Raw genomic sequence first — 18,556 nt, 5'->3', positions numbered from 1 at the left:
GTATATTTCTACCCGGAATTGTTTTCCAGCCGGACTACTTCCGGTTTGCTGTGGATCAGTCCACTGTACTGAACGAGGGGGGGGGTGGCTAACTTACTCTGTTGTTTATTTTGCAGGTGGCAAGGCATCCCGTTCAAATCACAAGAGGGAGATCATTGATAACGAACTCATTATATCGGAGGTTGATGTGAGAGCGAGGACGATGTCGGATTATGCTATATTCAGACGACCCTTTAGATGGTGTACCCCCCCACCCGAGTGTGCGAGTGGGACGTGCCAGCTGCCTGGTAACGGGGGCAGCCGCTGCGGCCACACGGTGCAGACATGTAAGGGGCAGGGGACGGCGACGCCTCCGCCACCGCCAGCCATGCCTCGGGCCGAGGCGATCCACTCAGCCCCTTGGTGTGATCCCTGACCTCCTCTGCTGGCGGGGACCTGGGCGAGGAGACGGACCCGGGGCTTCAGCCCGTGTGGGGGCACCATGAGGAGAGGTGGGGGCTGCTGAGTTCGAAGGGTGGGAGATGGAGATGGAGAGCAGTGGCGAGGTAAAGACCCAAGCGCAATCTCTCTTCTATTGTGATCCCACTGGTTCACAAAACGTTCTCAAGTTTATTGTCATCATTTTTTCTCTTTCTCTTTGTTTTTTTTATTTATTTTATTCTTGCTTTATGTTATAGGGGGTGGGGAAAAATGTCACTATATTTTAATGAATGTTTCTATATATTGTCATTGAAGTGGTTAATTGTGAAGTCAAATTAAAAAATTATGTTTATTGTCATCTAATTGCACAGGTACAATCATATTTTGATGAAGGGCAACATAAAGGTCACTGTTTGACCTGCTGAGATTCTCCAGCATTTTGTGCTTTTACTTCAACCCACGCTATCTACAGAATTTTCTGATTTACTTCTCACCTTTATTTATCGTTCGCACCATGTTCGCACGGTAAAGACTGTTTTTAAATATGTTAGAAGTTAAACACTTATTAAGGCGTATACAGTAACAGTCCACCAATGTTCTGGGAATTCAGGAGTCTGATGGCTTGGGGGAGAAAGCTGTTGGCCAATCTGGACGCAAAGGCCTGAGTGCTGCAGTACCAGATGGCAGAAGGGGTATGTTTGTTACCTTTTACCTGCATCTCGTGTGGTATATGTCCTTCATGGTAGGAAGAGAGCCCCCAAGGATCTCTGGTCCTTGGTGCAAAACATGTAGACACACAACCAGACATAATTACAAACCATACTTATGCAGGACAAGTATTCATATATACAAATAACTATTGTTTCATCAATATGAGAGTTTCTGTCAGTGTGAGCAGTTCCTTTGGTCGTTCATCATTCTCACTGCCCGTGGGAAGAAACTGTTCCTCAGCCTGGTGGTGCTGGCTCTGATACTCCTGGATCTCTTTGCTGATGGCAGCAGGTGAAAGATGCTGTCTTCAATGATTTTGTGCACCCTCTTCAGACAACAATCCCTGTAGATCACGTCAGTGGGGTGGGGGGGGGGGGGGCGTGGGGAAGGACTCTGAGATTCCACTGTGAACATAACTCTGGATCTAGACACAAGCAAAAATGCAATGCTGGAGAAACTCATCAGGTCAAACAGTGTACTTTATCTTTACAAAGATAAAGATGCATGCAGTAACCAATGTTTTGGGCTTGAGCCCTTCCTCAAAATGTGCCCTGGGCAAGCACGTGCCTACATTTTGCTCATAGCTTGATGTAGGTGACTGGCCACATTTTGTCCTACTTTGATGAAGATCTCAAGCCTGAAATGTTACTTATGTACCTTTATCTTTGCTATATAAAGTATACTGTTTGACCTGCTGAGTTTTCCAGCACTGTGTTTTTAATGTGTCTGCCGACTTGCATGTTTTACTTCTAGACACCAGCAGGTAGTTTGACGAGAAAGGTCAGCTAAGTTCAATTCTGTTCACTAAATCCAATCTAGTAAACTTTTTGTTTAATCACCCGTATAATAGAGCAGTAACGAATGAGAATGCTAATTAACTCACCTCTCCTCTTAAAACAGGCGTACTGGGATGACTTGTGTGCTGCGACTGTTGAATTGATTAATAGAGCAGGTCATGATTTTTTTGCTAAGTTGTCAGTCAAAGAATAAATTTAATTTCTATTCCTGTCATTCAGAGTCAGCAAAAGAATTAAAATTTATTGTCACAAACAGGTCACAAAATTAATTGTTTTGTGGCAGCTTCATAGTGCAAACATTTATATATAAATCACATTACAAAACAAAAGTGCAAGAAAAAGACAAAGTAAAGCAGTGTCTGTGGTTCATTATTCATTCAGAAATTTGATAGCTGATGGGAAGATGTCCTTGTGCTGCTGAGTGCTCATCTTCAGGCTCCTGTACCTTTTTCCCCTATTGGAAACAGAGTGAAGAGGGAATATCCTGGGTGGTGGGAATCCTTGAGGATAGAAACTGCTTTCTTAAGGCACCGCCTCATGTAAAATGTCTCCGCTGGAGTGAAGTCTGGTGCCTGTGATCGCAGGCTGAGTTAATAACCCTCTGGAGTTTTTTTCTTGTCCTGAGCGTAGGCCCCTCTTTATCAGACACTGATGCAATCAGCCAGAATCCTCTCCACAGTACACCTAAAGATGTTTTTGAATGTCTTTGATGACATACTGAATCTCCTCAAACTCTTCACAAAGTATAGCCGCTGACGAGCATTCTTCATGATTGCATCGACATGGAGGCTCCAGGACAGATCCTCACCCAGGAAGTTCTTGACCCTCTCCACTGCTGCTCCCTCGATGAGGACTGTTTCATGTTCTCCTGGTTCGCAAAGTTCTGGGATTCCTCCGTAATGTATAACTCCGATCTATACGCTAGCACATGGTATGAGGAGAAAGGCCAGCTAAGTTCAATTCTGTTAACTAAATCCAATCCAGTATCTTTACGTATAATCCCCACACAATTCTAATAAATCAACAGTGAATGAGAATTCTAATTAAACCATCTCCTCTTAAAGCAGATGTATTGAGATGTCTTGTGTGCTGTGACTGTTGAATTCATTTATATGCAGTTCATGGTTTTTTTTGTGAATTTGTCAGCCAAACAGTAAAGTTGATTTCTATTCCTGTCATTCCCAGATGATATATCTTCATCATTGTGAAGGATTTGTGTGCGTCATTGCTTTGTGGAAGAGAAACTAATAATTGTATGGTCAGCTCATTCATTGCAAGGCTTTCTGCATGTAATCATTGCTTTTTTATCTTGAAAATATGTTATGTGTTACACTTACTAGAGTGCATTCATTGGCATTTATTTATAGAACAAAACGGATCATTCCATTTATGGACTAGGTTTGAATTCCAGGAACATTACATTTTAACATAGTTGACATGGCTAGACACCTCAAGGCATTTTTAAAAGGGTGCCAAAACTTGTGTATGTAATATGAGGGCTTTAATTAGCAACCTTTCCCTGCCTTGTGGCTGCACCAAATATATGTTAATTCTGACAGCATGTGAGTCTTGACCTTAGCATGTGCTTATCTGCAATGTTCAACTGTAGATCATGTCTCAACGCCATTCTGTGGAGAGAGCCCAAAGAACACAATCCTATGTTAGTCATATGTTTGGGATAAATCTTGACAAATGCAAAATTCAATTTTATTATGTTTTCTGCTGAATAACAGTGCCTTTACAATGTAGTCCAACTCTTTTTACATTACTAGATCTTTGATTCCGTTGCTATCAGGCCAAAAGCCTGGAGGAAAATTGGAATATGATTCAGAAACGCCAGAGCATGCCCCAGGAACTTTGGAGCAGAGACTGGGTTTGTGAGAGGGAGTTGATTCTTGATTGCAGGAAAGAACGTGATCAACAGATGCAAGATGCTCTAGGTCTTTCAGCATGCAAGGTGCAGGCACCTTGCTCCTGTGCCACAGCAATTAGCTGTGCCCTTTGCTGCATTATGTAGATTTTTGCAGCGATACTATGTGTATATCCCCAGGGGAAGGTGGGGTGGAGCCCAGTACTCATGTGAAGAGCTGTTAGATTTCATCCATGTAGTGACCCGGAAGATCTGTGTTGGCACTTTTGTTCTATGTACCCCATCGAAGTACTCGAGCTGGCAGAGGCCGACAGCATCGAATCCACGCTGCTGAAAAACCCAACTGCGCTGGGTAGGTCACGTCTCCAGAATGGAGGACCATCGCCTTCCCAAGATCGTGTTCTATGGCGAGCTCTCCACTGGCCACCGTGACCGAGGTGCACCAAAGAAGAGGTACAAGGACTGCTTCAAGAAAGCTCTTGGTGCCTGCCCCATTGACCCCCGCCAGTGGACTGATCTCGCCTCCAACCGTGCATCTTGGCGCCTCACAGTTCGGCGGGCAGCAACCTCCTTTGAAGAAGACCGCAGAGCCCACCTCACTGACAAAAGACAAAGGAGGAAAAACCCCAACCCACCAATTTTCCCTTGCAACAGCTGCAACCGTGCCTGCCTGTCCTGCATCGGACTTGTCAGTCACCAACGAGCCTGCAGCAGAAGTGGACATACCCCTCCATAAATCTTTGTCCGCGAAGCCAAGCCAAAGAAAAGAAATTTCAATAAAGATGGGAGGTTTTCAAATGTCATCGAGATTGATGTAGCTCATATAGAGACATAGATTGATTAAATAACTGGGCAAAAGGGGGACACTAGTGAGCAGTTAATGGAGTAGGACACAGGTTTCTGAGCTCCTTTGAACTCTATAAAGTATAATTAAATGGTACTCTAGGTAATGTTCTACCATTCATTTAAGTTTAGCGGCACATTCTAGTTATGGTTGTTGATTTTGAAGATTTGAGATGCCCAAGAAGAAAGCAAAAAGTTGAGACACCAAGCCCCTGCCGCAGAGGCTGACCCCACAGGCAGAAGCCTCGACCTTACCTGATCTTGTCACGCCCTCACTGCCCAACCAGGAAGAACCGGTAATCGACATCAAGGTGCTAAAGCTAGAAGCTGCACTTCGTAAAGACCGAGTCTATGAAAATAACTGGGTAAAGGCTTTGGCAAATGAATTTCAAAAGAAAGTCGGATGAGGTCAAAATATTAAAACAAAGCTTTTGTAAAGTTTGGAATGAAGACCAGAATGAGGGCGATTTAAGGATTTAAATGCATTCCTTTTAAAGTCGCAACCAATCGGGAAAAATCATAATGCAAATGGAATGTTAACCGTAGTAATTGGAAGGCTATAATATTAAAGAAGTTTTGTATCTCTAATATTAACTGCTGGTTAGAAGGCAACTAAAACATTGTGTATGATTTGGGTGTTTTATTTGCGAAAGCATGACTATGCTTGGAAGGGGAAAATGCAAAGTGTGTGTCCTGCATGTTTGCACTGAGGACCGCAAAACACTGTTTCGTCAGGTTGTGCTTGTACAATCAGATAATAATCAGGTGAATACATGCAGATATAATATAAAATAAATATATATAAATGTTTTGGGATTATTTATTTGGTTACATTATACTGTTCATCAACCTCACAGCCTGTGGAAAGAAGTTATTTGCCAGCCTGGCAGTCCTGATTTCGATGCCCCTGTACCACCGCCTTAATGGCAGTGGGTCAAGGATACTGTGTGGTGGATAAAAAGCATTTGCTATATTTATTTGAGCCCTATTTAATCAATGCTCCTGATAAATGTTGCCAGTAGACCCAGTGATCTTCTTGGCCATTTTGATGATGTTGACCTGGTCTAAAAACACAAAGCTGGAGAAACTCAGCAGGTCAAACAGCATATTTATAGAGTAAAGATAAAGATACATAACCAATGTTTCAGGCTTGAGCCTGTACTAAGATTTTGGGGTGGGGGGGAGGAGCACAGTCCCAAAGACAGGAGGTAATAGGTAGATAAGAGAGGGAGAGCACACCAGAATGCAGGGGAAGTGGGGATGGCTCTGTGAATGGAGAGGGAAGGGTGGAGAGCTGGACGAAAGAAGACAGAGGGAAAGGGGAGGGAGGGAGAACAGAGAGTGGGCTCGCAGAATCTGGAGAAGTCGATGTTAATGCCACCTGGTTGGAGAGGATCCAGACAAAGTCTTGCTCTTCCAATTTAGCGAGACAGTACATGAGGCCATGAACAGACATGTCAGCATGGGAGTGGGGCACAGAATTGAAATGGTTTGCGACTGGTTGACAGGGACAATGGATGATCCCTGTCACTGATACAGACAGGGCAAAGAAGCTCAACGTAGAGATCTCCCAGCCTGCGTCCATTCTCTCCAATGTCGAGAGGACCGCAACGGGAGCACCAAATGCAGTAGGTCACTCCCGTGGATACCCAGGTCAGTGTTGCTTCACTTGAAAGGACTGTTTGGTGCCCCATATGGTAGTGAGGGAGGAGGCGTGGACACATGTGGCACTTCCTGCAGCCACAGGGGAAGGTGCTGAGTAAGCAATCACTTTCGTCTTTTACTCGACTTCCAGTCCAGTGCGTTGCAGCTACCAGACCACACAATGATGCAGCTAGACAGAATACTCATAATTGTGCTTAAGATGGTAGCTTTGCCCTCCTCAACCTCCTTAGGAAGTGTAGGCACTGCTCAGCCTTCCCGTCTAATGAGGAGTTGTTTCGGGCCCAGAATAGGTCATTCTTTATATGCCTACCAAGGAACTTTACACTCTCTACTCTTATCACAACAGAACCATTTATGTGTAATGGAGAATAGTCGACCTTCACCTTCCTGAAGTCCACAAACATCTCCTTTGTCTTGTCCACTTTAAGAATGAATTGGGATTTCAGTGATTGGTTAGAGGGTCATTTGAATAAGATTTTAAACATTCTGAAAGGAATTGTTAAACGTAGAGATCTCCCAGTTTGCTGCCATTCTCTCCAATGTCTCCAACAGAAAGATTTTCTGTTGATGATCGAGTTCAGATCAAGGAAATATTTCAATTGCAGCTGGCCATTCCCTGTTTGAAATATTTCTTCAGTGAATTGATGGTGTGGTGATATGACCACCAGCTGACTGCAGGGGGCGATCTCTGTACTTACAGGAAGACCACCTAAGGGGCTGACTCCACCTGGCCGGGGTCATTCAGCGGATCTGAATATGAACCACACACACGGGGAGCCTCCAAGGCATGAACTGGTGTTCAGACTTTTACTGGAATAAAGCTTGTGGTACAGTCTTTTCTGAGTTTGTGCTTGCTGCTACTTCAGCGCACCACAGATGGTGATAGCTTGGATCTCTTTCTCACAAGAAGCACTGCATGGTACTTGCATGAATAATGTTTTATCTGATTTGGTAGCTAGAAGTAATAAACTTGGTCCCTGGTCCGGTATCTATGTTCTGGGTTGCAGTAATTCACAAGTACCCTCAAAACTCTTGTATTTCTATGCTGTCATTCTTCTTCTTTGGCTTGGCTTCGCGGACGAAGATTTATGGAAGGGTAAATGTCCACGTCAGCTGCAGGCTCGTTTGTGGCTGACAAATCCGATGCGGGACAGGCAGACACGGTTGCAGGGGAAAATTGGTTGGTTGGGGTTGGGTGTTGGGTTTTTCCTCCTTTGTCTTTTGTCAGTGAGGTGGGCTCTGCGGTCTTCTTCAAAGGAGGTTGCTGCCCGCCGAACTGTGAGGCGCGAAGATGCACAGTTTGAGGCGATATCAGCCCACTGGCGGTGGTCAATGTGACAGGCACCAAAAGATTTCTTTAGGCAGTCCTTGTACCTCTTCTTTGGTGCACCTCTGTCACGGTGGCCAGTGGAGAGCTCGCCATAGAACACGATCTTGGGAAGGCGATGGTCCTCCATTCTGGAGACGTGACCTACCCAGCGCAGTTGGATCTTCAGCAGCGTGGATTCGATGCTGTCAGCCTCTGCCAACTCGAGTATTTCGATGTTAGGGATGAAGTCGCTCCAATGAATGTTGAGGATGGAGCGGAGACAACGCTGGTGGAAGCATTCTAGGAGCCGTAGGTGATACCGGTAGAGGAACCATGATTCGGAGCCGAACAGGAGTGTGGGTATGACAACGGCTCTGTATACGCTAATCTTTGTGAGGTTTTTGAGTTGGTTGTTTTTCCAGACTCTTTTGTGTAGTCTTCCAAAGGCACTATTTGCCTTGGCGAGTCTGTTGTCTATCTCGTTATCGATCCTTGCATCCGATGAAATGGTGCAGCCGAGCTAGGTAAACTGGTTGACCATTTTGAGTTTTGTGTCCCCGATGGAGATGTGGGGGGTCTGGTAGTCATGGTGGGGAGCTGGCTGATGGAGGACCTCAGTTTTCTTCAGGCTGACTTCCAGGCCAAACATTTTGACAGTTTCCGCAAAACAGAACGTCAAGCACTGAAGAGCTGGCTCTGAATGGGCAACTAAAGCGGCATCGTCTGCAAAGAGTAGTTCACGGACAAGTTGCTCTTGTGTCTTGGTGTGAGCTTGCAGGCGCCTCAGATTGAAGAGACTGCCATCCGTGCGGTAAGGGATGCAGCCATCTTCAGCGCAAACTCCGTGAGATCCAAAATGAATGGTGGACTAGCCTCGCCAAACGAACCCAGCTCAGAGCGGACATTGGTGACTTCAGGGGTTTTTATGAGGCTCTAAAGGCTGTGTACGGCCCCTCACCCCAAGTCCAAAGCCCGCTGAGCAGCTCAGACGGCAAAGTCCTCCTCAGCGACAAGATCTCCATCCTCAACCGATGGTCAGAACACTTCCAATCTCTTTTCAGTGCCAACCGCTCAGTCCAAGAATCCGCCCTGCTCCAGCTCCCTCAACAGCCCCTAATGCTAGAGCTGGATGAGGTCCTCACCTGGGAAGAGACATATAAGGCAATTGAACAACTGAAAAGTGGCAAAGCAGCAGGTATGGATGGAATCTCCCCCCAGAGGTCTGGAAGACTGGTGGCAAAACTCTGCATGCCAAACTGCATGAGTTTTTCAAGCTCTGCTGGGACCAAGGAAAGCTGCCTCAGGACCTTCGTGATGCCATCATCATCACCCTGTACAAAAACAAAGGCGAGAAATCAGACTGCTCAAACTACAGGGGAATCACGCTGCTCTCCATTGCAGGCAAAATCTTCGCTAGGATTCTCCTTAATAGACTAATACCTAGTGTCGCCGAAAATGTCCTCCCAGAATCACAGTGCGGCTTTCGCGCAAACAGAGGAACTACTGACATGGTCTTTGACCTCAGAGCTCCAAGAAAAGTGCAGAGAACAAAACAAAGGATTCTACATCACCTTTGTTGACCTCACCAAAGCCTTCGACACCGTGAGCAGGAAAGGGCTTTGGCAAATACTAGAGCGCCTCGGATGCCCCCCAAAGTTCCTCAACATGGTTATCCAACTGCACGAAAACCAACAAGGTCGGGTCAGATACAGCAATGAATGCTGTCATTAATGTAGTAGAAATTCACATGCCTAACACCTGAAACACTCTGTACTGAATTCTGATGAAAAAGTTAAAGAATAAGTTAAAAGTCTCCTTGAAAGTTCCAATGTCCCCACTGACTTCTGGGGAGCCTTGGCAATGATGCCTGTTGCTCCCCTTCCCCTGAGCGCTATTTTCTATTCTGGATGCAGCTGTTTCTTCCATGACCAGTCATCCTAGTTCACTGTCAATTATACAACACCAAATACAACATGGCAGCCTCCTATGGGATCTGCTGAGTTTCTCCAACACTTGTGTGTACAGGTATTTACTACATTAGTGTAAATGGTTAACAAATGACACAAGCAATAAAGAAAAGGATTTGTATTGTAAAAACCTAACAAAAACTTATATAGTAAAAAAAAACTACATAAACTGCAGCAGAGAATGAATCTATCTTAGTTCATTTTTGCCATCATGTGTCTTTCCCTTATTAATAATAGAGGATTTTTATCACGGTAACCTGGAAGAATGCAGTTATTTGTTTGGAATATGATTTTAAAATATTATCTCTAAACTTCAAAAGCTTGTGTTTGCGACTCAATATGTGGATGGTATGATTCTGATTTGAAATCTAATCCTTTTCTCCTGTAAAGCGAATGTTTATATAATCTTTTGTTGGGAAATGTGTTTTTAATCACAATAAAATATTAACACTCGTTTGAGCATGCCAGTTTCATGTTGATGTTGCACAGAATTCTAAAAAAACTGGTACATACTCTAAAGGTCTGTCTCTGAAGGGTTCCTTCTTTTGCTTCTCTTTCTCTTATTGTTAGGGGTGCCAGGCAATTCTCACGGCGATTCTTGGTTTGCCTTATGGCAGATAAAAGTTGAAATTTATCATGTGTATTACATTTTTATGTATTATTACATGACAATAAAAAGGAACCACGAGCCTTGATACTCTCTCGCTATTTCAATTAATGAGTCTGGACTTGTCTAAGAACATGCAATTCTTTGATGACTGATGGCTTGCATCATTGCAGTGCAATACATTGTGGTCTTGACATTCCTTTGCATAACTGCAAAAACTTGTGCAGTTGAAAATTGGCTTAATTTAAAGCAATATTCTAGCCATTTTCCAGGTATCAATCCCATTAGGTAATTCCACAGAAGCTGTATATCATGTTGGGAGCTTTTATTTTCTGCTTTCTTTTCTGAATTATGCTCCTGACTGGCTTTTAGACTACAGTACTGAAGGATTATGATGCTCTCTGACCTGCTGCCCTTTGATAAGATTTTAAAATGGCCACTTAAAAGTATAATAAAGAAAATTCCATGGTATATTTTGAGGAGGAGTAAGGGGTTTCACTAAATAATATTTATCTCAGTGGTTTTTTTTGTGGGATTGTGCTGTGTTTAAAATGGTTGCAATGCTTAGCTGTATTAGAGCAAATACTTTATGGATTTTTTTTTAATTTTTGGATGTGGCTACAATTGTTGACAAGTATTTATGAGGAGATGCTGCTGAACCAGTGCAGTCCATGAGGACTGCTTCAGAGTACTTCAATGAGATTCTGAGATTGTGGAAGGTGAAGCGATAAAAGGTAATTGACAAGTGGGATTCAGAAATCCTTCTTCCTTTGCCTCAAATTTCCATCTTTTAGAACTTAATATTGTGGTGCTGTAGTCTTTGGCTGTCTAATGTAAAATATCATTGCAACCTGGAGATTTTCAGATTCCAAATGTAACCGTTCAGGAATTACCCATGCTGCTCCAACTCTGGCTTTAATGAAGAGTTGATCTGCAATCTAATTTTACCTTTGTAAAATTATAGGGTTTAGATTTCAGTAATGTGGCAGAGCATGTTGCTGCTAGCCCAAATAGCACCCCCCACTACTGCGGTGTGAATAAAACAGTTGTTCCATGGTAACACACTGGCTCCATTAGTGTTATTAGTGTAGGGTGCCTGATGCAGCATACTTGGGGGCTGCATTGGAATATGGCAGCGTCACAAACAGTTTCTGTAAGTATGGTTCTGCAGGTTTATCCATTAGTAAGTTATTTTCAGACTAAAATCTGATGTAAGAAATCATTTCAGATTAATTTTCTTTAAGCCTTTATGGAACCGTCAGTTTAATAATCAAATCAAGAGTCTTTTAAAGTCGGTGAACATTTAATATTCAGAATGCCATTAATATTAGTTACCTCCAGACAAAAGTTGTGGACATTTGTGGATACCTTGTACAATATCTAAAATGAGCCTTTTAAGAATGGAACTGAAGGAGTGAGATAGTAAAAGGGAAAAACACCAATGCAAAGGAAGAGCTGATAGGCCATGGGGCTCGAAGCTATGGCCAAGTTGTGGATGTGAGGAAAACTGCATTTTTAGAGTTAATTATGAATGGGTTGTTGTTTGGTGGAGATAACGGGTTGAGGGATATCAAAGAAGTAATGCTGGAGTTTTAGAAAAGTTGTAACTTGTGCAGGATAGTAAGGAAAGGATTGAATTGTTGAATGTGGTGATGATAAACCTATTGATCTTTGTCCTAAACGTACTCATTGACTGAATCTCCATAGCCCTCTTTGGTTGAACAATTCCAAAAATTCATCTCTCTGAGGGAAGAAATGTCATGTCATCTCAGTCTTGCATGACCAGCTCCTTATTTTGAGATGGCAACTCATGTTTCCAATAAAGGAAAATCATCTCTTCATCTACCCTGTAAAGCCCCCATAACAATTTTGTCCATTTCAATGTGATAACCTCTCTTTTCATAAATATAGATCCAGTCTGCTAATTTCTACTTGTAGCACCAAATCCTCATTGCAGGAATTCATCTGGTGAACCGTAGTTAAACGTTTTGTAATGTAGATGGGAAGCCTAGACTTAGTTGTAGCCTTCTCTACATCAGAGAGACTACATTCAGACAGGGAGATTGCTTTGCTGAGCACCTTCGCTCTGTTCATATCAACGACCGGGATCTCATTTCAATTCTGCGCCCCTCTGTCACGTTGACATGTCTGTCCATGGCCTCATGTCAAACCAAGACCACCCTAAATTGGAGGAGCAACACCTAATTTTCCGTCTGGGCCCTCTCCAACCAGATGGTATTGACATCGACTTCTCCATTTTCTCTTTCTCTCTCTCTCTCTCTCTCCCTCTCTCCCCCCCAACCCTCTGTCTTCTTTCCTCCAGCTCTCTCCATTCAGAGCCTTCCTTCCTCTCCCTGGTTTCTGGTGTGCCCTTCCTCCCTCTCTTATTGCCTCCTGCCTGTCAGAATGTAGTTCTCCACCTTCCCCTCTCGCCCACCATTTTGTTCAGGCACCTGCCTACATTTTGCTCATATCTTGATGAAGGGCTCAAGCCCGAAATGTTAATTATGTATGATATATAAAATACATTGCTATATAAAATACATTGTTTGACCTGCTGAATTATTCCATCGTAGTGTTTTTATTTGGACTTAGTATTCCAGGTGTGGTTTTACTGGAACTCTATATAATTGGAGAGGAATGATAACTTTCTTCTTCATTAGAGTCCGAACAAAGTAGCACGTTCCTTTCTTGAAGCATCTTAATGAACCATTTGGCCTTTGATCAGGTTGGTAACTCTAGCCCCAGTAAGGCTGCTTGGGCACTGAAAACTGATGGTCTTTTTTGAAGACCAAATAATACTTTGTGGGAAAATCTCATCACTGAACTGATGCAACCTTATGTGTTCTAAGTGTATTGGATTTTCTCTCACTGCCTCTCCCAGAGATCTGGATGAAGTGCAACATGAAATGCGATTTATTGATAGAGAATCACATCTTTGAAAATGTTGTCATGTTGAAGGGAGAGTTAGGCTTTTTATAATATAAAATTATATGCAGCAAACTGTCCCTGATTCTACTATTTCTTTCCAGGAGAAAGTGGAATTGGAAGATATATTGAACAGATTGAAGGAAGATGGAATTAACACTAAAGCCTGTAGTGCAAATGAACATCTCTGTCATCTCTGGCATATCTACCAACGATCTGAGGCAAAGCTACAAGCCACCAAGCAAGATCTGAATGGGTTGCAAAAGCAACAGGCCACCGAGATGATGGAGGTGGGATCTATGGCATACATGTGAGATGTTGAAAACGATCAAAAAAAATCTTTTCTGTGACAGTTTGCCTTTTACCTTCTCTATCCCTGTAACTTTTATCAGATTAAATGTATATGAGCAATTGTTTCCATGCTAAATTTTTCACTCTGTTGATTGGTGTGCCTGATCCTTCCTTCCCCCACTCCCACCCCAAAGTACCAGCTGTATTTCTTGTAAGTTGATAACTTGGCCAATTCTGTCATTGTTATTCAGTTTGATGTTTGACTATTAAGGCAACAAAAATGATGGGAAAAAGCTCTGACTTTATCAAAACAGCTGTGGATGAGTTTGTCCCCACCAAATTGTTCAGGGTTTTCCCCAGTCAGAAGCCTTGGATGAACAATGAAGTCTGGAACCTGCTGAGAGCCAGATCACAGACCCAAAGGTCTGGAAATTCAGAACACTACACAAGGAGCAGGAGGGATCTACAGAAAGGTGAAGTGGAGATTCCAAATGAGAATGGAAACAATAGCCCCTTTCACATCGCCGATTCCATGTGGGTTAACCGGCTATTTTAGTGGGTCCATTCCTGGTAATCGTGCGGTATATTCCACACCTGGAATGTCCCACTCTGGCAGGGCAAGTTAAAATCCTGTTAAATTCAACTTGGCACTGACATTTGGTGGGGAAAAATGCTAGTGCCCGGCTGAGAAGGCTAATCGCCTTCTGGCAGTGTGAAAGCACAACCTGCTCTCACATTGTCACTGCTGGAAACAAGACCCACCCCCCCCCCCCCCCCCCGCCCTTAAAATGCCGGGTTGCTGATTAACCAGGTAAATCACAGTGCAGTGGGAAAGGATCCCAAGTGCCGCATGCCCGGTAAGTTTTCCCGTTTCCTAGGAGCATTGGCAGTGTGAAAGGGGCTAATGAAGGATACCCAAAAGCTGGGGCAGGGCCTAAATGACATAACCTGCTGCAAAATCAAATCCGGTGCAGTAGGAGACAGCGAAGCTTCACTCCTAGATGAACTCAATGGCTTCTGTGCTTGATTTGACCACCAAAACAAGGATGGTCCACTGCACATCCCATGTCTCCTGATGATCCCCTCCAGTCAGTATCCGAAGATGACGTGTAGTCTGCCTTCAGTAGAATGAATCCATAGAAAGCATCTGGTCCAGATGGAGTACCTGGCCGAGTACAGTAAACCTGTACTGACTAACTGGCCAATATATTCATGGATATCTTCAACATCTCACTGACAAGAGTGAGCTACCCACCTGTTTTAAAAAAAAACAAAAACAGGCCTCAATCATACCCATGTCATCACATGACCAAGAAAATGTGGTGACATGCCTAAAAGACTATCAACCACTGGCACTCACATCCACAATGATGAAGTTCTTTGAGAGGCTGGTGTTCAAGTATATCAGCTCCTGCCTGAGCAGTGGCACAAATCCATTCCAATTTGCCATACATGTATACGGCAGATGCCATCTCACTGGCTATGCACAAAATCCTGGAACATCAGGACAGCAAAGACTTGTACATCACAAATCTCTTTGTGGATTACATTTCGGCATTCAATACCATCATTCCCTTCAAAACTAATCAGAAATCACTAAGACCTGGGCCTCAATATCCTACTGTGCAATTGGATAACATATAACATATATAATAATTACAGCACGGAAACAGGCCATTAGGCCCTTCTAGTCTGCACCAAACCAAACACTCCTCTCTAGTCCCACCTACCTGCACAATGACCATAACCCTCCGCCTTCTTCTCATTCATACACCTGTCTAACTTTTTCTTAAATAATAAAATTGACTCTGCCGCCACTATTTCTCCCGGAAGCTCATTCCACACCGCTACCACTCTCTGAGTAAAGAAGTTCCCCCTCATGTTACCTCTAAACCTCTGCCCCTTAACTCTTAACTCATGTCCTCTTGTTTCAATCTCTCCTACTCTTAACGGAAATAGTCTATCCACATCCACTCTGTCTATCCCTTTCATAATCTTAAATACCTCTATCAAATCCCCTCTCAACCTTCTACGCTCCAAAGAATAAAGACCTAATCTGCCCAATCTCTCCCTGTACTCTAGATGCTTAAACCCAGGTAACATTCTGGTAAATCTCTGCACTCTCTCCACTCTGTTTATATCCTTCCTATAATTAGGCGACCAGAACTGCACACAGAACTCTAAATTAGGCCGCACCAACGCCTTATACAATCTCAACATCACTTCCCAACTCCTATATTCCATGCAATGATTGATAAAGGCCAGCATACTAAAAGCCTTCTTCACCACCCTATTCACATGAGTTTCTACCTTCAGGGAACGATGTACCGTTACTCCTAAATCTTTCTGCTCTTCTGTATTCATCAATGCTCTCCCATTTACTACTTATGTCCTGTTCTGATTCTTCTTACCAAAATGAAGCACCTCACACTTATCAGCATTAAATTCCATCTGCCATTTTTCAGCCCACTTTTCTAAGCAGCCCAAATCCCTCTGCAATCCTTGAAAACCTTCTTCATTATCCACTATTCCACCTATCTTAGTATCGTCTGCATATTTACTAATCCAATTCACCACCCCATCATCTAGATCATTAATGTATATAACGAACAACAATGGGCCCAATACAGATCCCTGACGCACACCACCGGTCACCGGCCTCCAACCTGACAGACAATTATCCACTACCACTCTCTGGCCTCTCTCCTTCAGCCAATGTTCAATCCAAAATTTATACCTAAAGACTGCACCTTCCTAACTAACCTTCCATGTGGTACCTTATCGAAGGCCTTACTGAAGTCCATGTAGACAACATCCACCGCGCTACCCTCATCCACATTCCTAGTCACCTCTTCAAAAAATTCAATCAGATTGGTCAAACAGGACCTTCCGCCCACAAATCCGTGTTGAGTGCTCCTGATCAGACCCTGTCTATCCAGATATTTATAAGTACTATCTCTAAGAACTTTCTCTATTAATTTACCTACCACAGATGTCAAACTTACAGGCCAATAATTCCCAGGCTTCTTCCTTGAACCCTTTTTAAATAACGGAACCACATGCGCAATACGCCAATCCTCCGGCACTATCCCCATCTCTAATGACATTACTGTCAGAGCCTCTGCTATTTCCTCCTTTACTTCTCTCAATGTCCTGGGGAAGATCCCGTCTGGTCCCGGAGACTTATCTACCTTTATATTCCTCAAAAGCCCTAACACTACATCTTTCGTAATCACTATATTCTGCATATTTACCCAATTTGCTTTTTTTATCTCACATATCCCAATTTCCTTCTCCTTGGTGAATACCGAAGAAAATAAACTTCAATATCTATTAGGCTCCACACACAGTTTTCCGCTCTGATTCTCTAAGGGACCAATTTTGTCTCTCGCTTTTCTTTTACCATTAACATATTTGTAGAACCCTTTTGGATTAATTTTCACCCTGCTTGCTATAGTCTCCTCGTACCTTCTTTTAGCTTTCCTAATTCCTCTCTTAAGATTCCTCTTACATTCAATGTATTTTTCAAACATCTCCTTAATTCCATGCTTCTTATACCTAATGTACGCCTCCCTTTTTCTTCGAACCAAGTTTCCAATATTCCTTGAAAACCATGGCTCTCTCAAACCTTTTGCCCCTCCTTTTAACTTAACAGGAATATAAAGCTTTTGCACTCTCAAAATCTGATCTTTAAAAGACTTCCATCTCTCTACTACATCCTGCCTATAAAACAAATTGTCCCAATGCACACCCTGTAAGTCCTTTCGCATCTCCTCAAATCTAGCTTTTCCCCAATCAAAAACCTCAACCCTTGGCCCTGACTTATCTCTTTCCATAATGACATTGAAGCTGATGGCATTATGATCACTGGACCCGAAGTACTCGCCCACACTAACCTCCGTCACTTGACCCACCCCATTTGCCAACAGTAGATCTAACACTGCTCCTTCTCTGGTCAGCACCTCTACATATTTTTGTAAAAAACTATTTGCACACATTTCACAAAGTCTAACCCATCCAGCCCTTTCACAGAATGTTTCCCAATCTATATGTGGAAAATTAAAATCTCCCATAATTACAACCCTGTGCTTATCACAAATATCCACTACCTCCCTACAGATTTGCTCCTCTAGGTCTCGGTCCCCTCCAGGTGATCTATAATACACCCCTACAAGTGTAACCTCTCCTTTCCCACTCCTCAGTTCCACCCAAATAGCCTCCATGGACGAGCCCTCTAATCTATCCTACCACATCATACTTCCAAGTATCAATCCACACCTTCAGCTCATCCACCTTTTTTACAATACTCCTGGCATTAAAATATATGAATTTCAGAGATTTCCCAATTCTTAATCCCTGTTTTCCCTCATCTTTAATAACAACATTATTTCCTTTTTCTGCCAATTGCCCTTCATCTTCTTCCAGAGTATTTCCTTTCTCTATCACCTGCCCATCCATATTCAAATACTTACTACAAACTTTCTTTGTTTGCATTCTAACCTTCTCCTTACTGCTCTGTACTATTTTGCTCCCTCCCCCCAAACATTCTAGTTTAAAGGATCCCGAGTAGCCCTAGCAAATACCCCTGCCAGGATTCTGGCCCCCCTGGGATTTAAGTGTAACCTGTCCTTACTGTACAGGTCACATTTTCCCCAAAAAAGGTCCCAGTGATCCAGAAACTTGAAACCCTGCCCCTTACTCCACCCCTTCAGCTACGTGTTAATCCTCCACCTCATTCTATTTCTATTCTCACTGTCACGTGGCACAGGGAGTAATCCAGAGATTACCCCCTTTGCGGTCCTTCTTTTTAACTCCCTACCTAACTGCCTGTACTCACTTTTTAGGACCTCTTCTCTATTCCTCCCTATGTCATTGGTACCTACATGTACCACGACCTCTGGCTCCTGTCCCTCCCACTTTAGGATATCCGGGACACGAGCAGCAACATCCCGGACCCTGGCACCAGGGAGGCAAACCACCATCTGGTTCTCCTTGCTGCGTCCACAGAATCCCCTATCTGTCCTCTTAACTATGGAGTCCCCTACCACTATTGCCCTCCTCTTCCTTTCCCTACCTTTCTGAGCTACAGGGGCTGACCCCGTGCCAGAGGCACAGCCACTGCTGCTCCCCCCAACTTTGATGTACTCC

General features: G+C 43.4%; 1 protein-coding gene across 5 annotated transcripts in view; it reads left to right on the top strand.

Moving 5' to 3' along the window:
* The first annotated feature begins 304 nt into the window (after nt 1-304).
* LOC138754530 (coiled-coil domain-containing protein 30-like) overlaps nt 305-18,556 on the top strand; it is a 112,094-nt gene continuing 93,842 nt past the window's right edge. For all 5 annotated transcript variants that reach the window (XM_069918918.1, XM_069918920.1, XM_069918919.1 and 2 more), the window contains exons 1-2: nt 305-545; nt 13,222-13,407. In XM_069918918.1, the coding sequence (XP_069775019.1) occupies nt 522-545; nt 13,222-13,407 (210 nt within the window). In that variant the 5' untranslated portion in view covers nt 305-521. The remainder of the gene's footprint in view (nt 546-13,221; nt 13,408-18,556) is intronic.

This window comes from Narcine bancroftii, chromosome 2 (genome assembly GCF_036971445.1).
Source record: "Narcine bancroftii isolate sNarBan1 chromosome 2, sNarBan1.hap1, whole genome shotgun sequence".
Classification (NCBI taxonomy): domain Eukaryota; kingdom Metazoa; phylum Chordata; class Chondrichthyes; order Torpediniformes; family Narcinidae; genus Narcine; species Narcine bancroftii.
Note: the sequence above shows the minus strand (reverse complement) of the source record. Positions and strands in the feature narration are given on the sequence as shown.